The 6,783-nt window shown below is 39.9% G+C and overlaps 1 protein-coding gene across 1 annotated transcript; it reads right to left on the bottom strand.

The window, feature by feature from the left end:
* Window positions 1–1,498: 1,498 nt before the first annotated feature.
* LOC147514298 (uncharacterized) lies at window positions 1,499–2,158 on the bottom strand. Its single transcript, XM_086588196.1, has one exon. The coding sequence runs from the start codon at window positions 2,156–2,158 to the stop codon at window positions 1,499–1,501; it is 660 nt and encodes a 219-aa protein (XP_086444322.1).
* Window positions 2,159–6,783: the final 4,625 nt, after the last annotated feature.

Below are 6,783 nucleotides of genomic sequence, written 5' to 3'. Positions count from 1 at the left end.
CCTTGTCATTTGCCCGTTGAATTGGAGCACCGTGCTATGTGGGCTATAAAAAGCCTTAACTTCAATGTCGATGAGGCGGATGTCAAGCGCAAGTTGCAATTGAATGAGCTTGAAGAAATCCGTAGCGATTCTTATGATCTCGCGAAAGATTATAAAGCTAACATGAAACGTGTTCATGATAAGCAAATCTTGCACAAAGAGTTTGTGGTAGGTCAAAAAGTCTTGCTTTACAACTCCCGTCTATATATTTTTCCAGGGAAATTAAAAACCCGTTGGTCTGGTCCTTTTCTGGTTACTGAAGTCACTCCTCATGGGGCAATCACCTTGGTAAATCCCAAGGACAACAGTACCTTTAAAGTCAATGGCCAACGGTTGAAACATTTTCATGAGCTATTGTTCCCTGATGTAGAGGAAGTCCTTTTACAGGACCCTATCTATGAGGACTGACCTTTTTCATTGGTGTACTTTCTTTCATTTCCATATATTGGTAAGTGCACCATACAGGTAACCGGGCCCTCCCTATGGAGTGTGTGGTTGTAAGTACCGGATCCTAAGTCCACGTTAAACATAATTCACATTTTCCACTCTTGCATGTTTTCTCGAAATTTGAGTCATGTTCTTCTATGGTGTGAATTATGCATTATTGCTTTATTGTTTTTCTTATATTAAATCTTATTCATAAAAAAAATAAAATTATTAAAATCATAAAAATAGTAATTTATGAAGTCTCGGCAATCTGACTTTAAAAGACCCACTGTTAAAACAAATTTTCAAACTCTATTGTCAAAAGTTTGTTTGGGGGTGGGATGTTCATTTATGTCTTGGATTGTTCAACTTTCCAGTTGTGTTGTTTAGGCCGTTTAATTATATTTCGATTCGGGTTGACATTATTTAGGAAATTAGAGTTCATTCGTTCGCATAACTTACGTCACGCACACATTTTTGAGGCATTTTTCATCTTCTTATATGTCATCCACGGTCAGAATAGAGTGTTTTATGGTTCATTGGATTGGAAATTCTTTCCTGATCATTTCCATATCTCATTCGCAAAAATCGGACCGGTAACGAAGCGGCAATTTTAGTTTGAAGTTGCGTGAAAAAACCAAAAAATTTCGATTTTTTTTTTTTTTTGGGTTGGTAAGCGAGGTTTTTAGAGAGGTCCCCTACCCCCTTTATTGAAAATAAAATGTTTTTAAAGCTTGTTACAATCTCACTCTCTCACATATTGCTTACCTCTCGCATCATCATATATAATCTTTTTTACATCTTCTGTAAGCAAGTTCGTATCTAATTCTAAAAAATTACATGCTGGAATATTAGCTGCAATAGCATCAGCTAACTTATTGGACTCCCTAAACACATGAAAAATGTTGAACTTTTCAAATTGGGCCTTCATTCGCATAATAGCCCGTACCATTTTCTCGGCCTGCCATGGGTGATGACACCTGTCCCTTAAGAAAGTAATTACGGTAATAGAATCAGTCTATGTTTGAACCCTTCATATTTCTTTTTTCAGCGCCATTTTCATCCCCTGTTCTACTGCTTCAAGCTCGATGAGATTAATCGATGGCTGACTTGCTCTGCCATAACTTGCCGCCACTACTACCCCTTCATGATCGTGAATCACTGCTGCCCACCCCCCTACTTGCCCTTTGAGTGTACCATCTGTGTTCAGCGTATGATCTCCCACTTCTGATTTTTGCCACCGCACATATCGCTTTTCTCTCTGCTTGATTTCTACTTCCACATCCCAATTTTTAGTAAACCTTTCAATTTTTGGGCCGTACTCCATTTTTATCTCTACTGCCTTCAGCTTTGTTCTCACGTCACCAATGAGCAGTCTTGCAATTTGTTGAACGTTCACTGCCTTGTTCTCAAAAGTTCTATCATTTCTAGCTTTCCAAGTCCAGTAATTGAACCCATTCCACATTAGTCTCATCACATCATTCTCAATTCCTTTCCCCTGCGACACAGCCTCAACCCATGAGACTTCCTGTTGCCATGTATGTGCCATTCTTCTGCTGTACCCCATTTTCTGCAGAGCTATTCCCCATAAGATCTGTGGTATAACGCAATTATGAAATCGATGCTCTTCTGTCTCAGTTTCTCTCCAGCAGAATATACAAGTTTCTGAATCGACGACCTTCTGTTGTTTCATTTTTTCCAGAGTTTTCAACCCCCCACTTAGCGTGGGCTTGGTTCCAATCTCGCTAGCACGTGCGTCTCCTTCTTCAAACAACAGTCGCGTTTCATTCTCCAAACCACCATTAACAAACAACAAAGCTTCAAAACCTAACCTAAAATAAAAAATAAAAAATAAAACCTAATTACACCCTCGCCAATTAGTTAAATCCACCCCAAATCTTCTCCAAACTACACCCACCACCATCCCCACCAATTTAAACCACCAAAAACCACCAAAAATTCAAGAATTGTGAATTGCCACGCCCACCCACGCGCCACCACCACTGTTTTGTTAGTAAGGGAGTCTCAAACTCCATCCCCACATTCAAATTAAACCCCCACATCGTCCCAAATCTTAAAATGGCTCAAAGACGTCGGATTTTGCCAGAGCACGCGTTTACTGCCGACCACTTCGCACCGTTTTACGGTGACGAAATGGTTAGGAGAGATTGGAGTGGTTTGTGGTACTCGACAAAGGATTTTTACCATGAAGATTTGGTCCGACAGTTTTATAAGACGAGGGAGTTAGATGGAAATATGATGTTTGTTAAGGTGGCTGGGCGGAGGAGAGAAGTATCTACTGGGTTGTTAGCTGAGATTTTAGGCATTCCGCCTAGACGCCATCTCGATGCCATACTACAGGATTCCCAATTTACTGGGGTCGAGTCTTTGATGAACGCGACTGTTACGGAAGGGAACTACAATGCGAGCTCGCATTGTGTTCGCCAGTCGTCTCTCAAAACCAACTAGCTGGCTGTAGCTCAGTGGATTGGTAGGAATGTCATGGGGAAGGAGAAAGTCAGTGACATCGGGCTGAACTGCCTTCACATTCTATGGATACTCCAAGAGCAAAAGTACGAGTTCTATATTTTGGAGTTTTTGGGTAACATGATTAGGAGAGTTGGGAAAAGTATTGCACCTCTCCCTGTTTTGAAAACCAAGATCATGATGACCTTGAGAGCGACTCCGACTTCTGATAGGATTTGCCTGAAGGAGCACCGAAATCCTCATATTTATATGGAGTGTATCCAGAGAGTTTGGAGGTTGCCTGAAGAGAGGGTAGTCGAGGTGGATGACTCGGAGGACAAGAAGGACACGACATGTTTTGATGCCGATGCCTTGGAGAGGTGTAGGTCGGATGCAGAACGCATGGCTGTGATTCATCGTGGCATGCGTTCTCTCAATACTATTTGTGAAGACCTCCAAACTCGGCAGGCTACCATGCATCATAACTTTGAGACTCGTGCCCAGTGCGAGGATGAGCGGTGGGAACAGACGAGGGCAGAGATGGAAGCTCAGCGCAAGTTCCGAGACGATATGCTTGCACGCTTTCCAGCCTAGAGGGGTACTTCTTCTTAGGAGCAGTCTGTGAGGCACGAGTGTCGTCGCCGCAGGATTGATGGCTCTGGCCCATCAAGAGCTCAGGAGACATCACCTTCCCATGTCCCTTCCACTACCAGCAGCGAGTGGTTTAGGAATATTATGAGTTGATGTTGCTTTGTATTTGCTTTTTATTTTAGATAGGATGTTAATTTATGAATTATGTATTTAATTTTGAATTTGGTTGTTAAATGTTGTTTGAATTTTCATTTTAATATAATCCATTTTTTTTTAAAAATTGTGCTTGTTTTTATCATTAATCCCACCTTCCCGAATTGTTTGAGGGTGGTATTATGTATTCTAGCATAATTTTTGATATGATCCTCCGGTTTAGAATTTGTGTTGGAGTGAGGGTCGAGAATATTGTCGATATGGGCATCACTATGAATAGATATTGTGATAGGATGAAATCTCGATGAATTAGGCAGTATCTATCCAAAATTCAACCTAAAAGGTATTAGGTTTGTTTTGTAATAGAGAATATGGGTTGTTTCCGTTTTCGGGTTTGGAAATTTTTTGTTTCCGGCAAATTGCCTTAAAACTTTTGGTAATTTCCCGATTCATTTTAGCAACTTAAAGCCTATAAAAACTTCATTCATTCTACACTCACAACCCACACTACACCTTATTTTCATCTCTCACCTTTCACTCCCACGATTCCCATCTTTTTATCCATTTTAACACTATCAAGACCTCGAGCTACCGCCCCGGAGGAGACACTCACGACCCCAAGTGCCTGGAACTCGAAAATCACCAAGGCGCACCCCGCGCCCTATACAGGCATAGGTGGAGCACACCCCGCGCCCAGAACCCTGTACGCAAGAAAAACTCCAATTGTTTGTGGGTTGTTCCAGGATCCTCAACAGCTATTCCAACGAGTTATTGGGGATGACATTCCCTCGTATCATACCGGAACAGTCTTTCAAAGACTTGTTCCAAAGTGACACCTATGGTGCATGGTTTCGCGAAGTGATCATTTTAGCAGGATGGGAGCCACTATTGCAAAGTCCTAATAAACTTTACTCTCCCGCACTTACATCTTATTTTTACGATAATTGTAAGTTCTTTGATAAACCAGATCTCCATCACCATCGGGGATGAACCAATGGAAATTACCAGGTTTTTGTTAGCCTTTGCTCTCGGACTTGCTATGCCCGCTGAAATACAAGACTCATGGGCCTATTTGGTAGATAATATATACATCTATAACTATGAGGATTTGCATGAGCATTATGAGGCAGAAATCTTTAGGATAGAGGACCAAGGGCAATATAACGTCGCCCTTGGTAGCCCTGTCCATGAACATGGGCACAGTGATTTTTTTTTATAATGCTAAACATATTAGGGGAGTGGCATTTTTCTTCTGCGAATGACGTCACTTGCGATGTTTTCCTTGCTTTAGCTGAGGGACATCTGCGATATGACCTTCCCAAGACATTAATGTCTAGTTTAGCACAAGCCCAGAACATGAGGCATAAGTATCTTCTTATGCCTGTTTTAGTTTGCTGTATTATGCTATGTTTCTTCCCTGTTTTTTGTGCCTGTTACACGGATCGGGTAGGGGTCGACACTGTGAGACCCACCAATTCTATTATTCGATCTTTCCGTGCAATGACTTGGTCGGGATGGCAGGTGCAACCTCATTTGGTTGCCCCCTGCACCACATCCGACCAAGTGGCGCTTGACAAGTTAGCTATAGTAAACGATAAGTGGCGTGAAGCCTGGCAGATTACCATGGCATGGCAGGATGCGAAGGAACCTCATTTCTTCATTAAGGATGACGAGGAAAATGCTTAAATGGGAGTTAAGGTTAGTTTTTATTTCAGTTAGTGTCTGCTTATGTCCCAAGCAATCTATTTCTCATTAACCCCATAACGGGTGGAACTCTTATAGAGTTGCGTCAGTTTTTCTTTTCTATATTAATATGTTTAACATTATTTTGCAGATGCTCCAGAATTCCACGCGTTTCAATGGTATTTCTCTACCCTAGTTATTTAAATACTTTGAGGACAAAGCATCCTTTTTGTTTAGGGGGATAGAAACACGTGTAATTAAGACATCTGTTAGGATATAGATATGTATAATATGCACTTGTTTTCTAGTTAAAAAATTCAAATTTTTTAAAAATATAAATAAAAAGTATGCTATACATTTAGGAATATTTGTATTGTTTTCTTTCTCTATGCTCGCAATAATCCAAAAGTCTCACGTAGCTTTTGCATTAGAATAGTTTTTTGAAACTTAGGCTAATATGTAGGTAATAATCCTTACATCTATCTATAAATATGTTACATGAGTATCTATGATTGTTGGCAGTAAGTTCTGAAATCTAGGCTAGAGTACTTATTCTACAAATCCTGTGAGAATATAGCCTAAAGCCTTATATGAGTGAACATTTGAGAAATGACACAAGGGAGAAGTAAAATCCAGATAGAGAAATCACACGTCCACTTGCTTGATTACTATACCATATCTTAAGCAAGAATTTAGGCCCTCTTTAGATCGATATAGCCAGAAATTCCAACCTATGAATTATTTTCTGCTAGTCGCCCCTTTGAGCATTTCTTTAGCCTTTCATAAACCACAAATCCTTTACCCTGTTATCAAACAAAACAAAATAAAAAATCAACCTACCCAATTCTTTAAATAAGTATGAGAATAGAGATGAAGAATAGAAAAGAGAAGAACCTTTGAAATCAAGAATTTGTTAGTCGCTTCAGAAGAGAAAAGTAAGTTTCCATCCAAATAAAAAAAATAAAAAATAAAATAAAAGGAAATAAAGAGTTAGAACTCCAAAAATAGAATTATGGAGTCAAAAGCTAAAGAAAAAGAAAAAAAAATGGCTAAGAATGGAAACAAAGTGTAGAAGCGAAAGTAAAGAATAGGGTTCTCTAGTTACATAATATGATGACTCTATTATCTCAGACTTGTCCTCTTTGAATATTCATTTTCTTCCTTCTTAAACCATCTCCTAATCCCTACAACACATAATAAAGACCTCTAGCTCAATTAGGAATAGGTTAGTGTGATAGTAAGTGACAGATGTGTTTGATCGACTCTGGCTTCCTTGTGTGTCATTGAGATTGTAAGGTAAAGTGTGCCCACTGCACACCGGAGTAGTGAAACTTGAGCGGAAAAATCAGAGTGGTTTTTGTCTTGACATTTATGTGAGGACCTACTTAAGGACGCTATTTCGAGTTTTCAGAAACGGACCGCTAG

This window comes from Coptis chinensis, chromosome 2 (assembly GCF_015680905.1).
Source record: "Coptis chinensis isolate HL-2020 chromosome 2, ASM1568090v1, whole genome shotgun sequence".
Classification (NCBI taxonomy): Eukaryota; Viridiplantae; Streptophyta; class Magnoliopsida; order Ranunculales; family Ranunculaceae; genus Coptis; species Coptis chinensis.
Note: the sequence above shows the minus strand (reverse complement) of the source record. Positions and strands in the feature narration are given on the sequence as shown.

Coding starts and splice junctions, on each gene's coding strand:
- LOC147514298 (XM_086588196.1), bottom strand. CDS start 2,158: ATGAAACAACAGAAGGTCGTCGATTCAGAAACTTGTATATTCTGCTGG.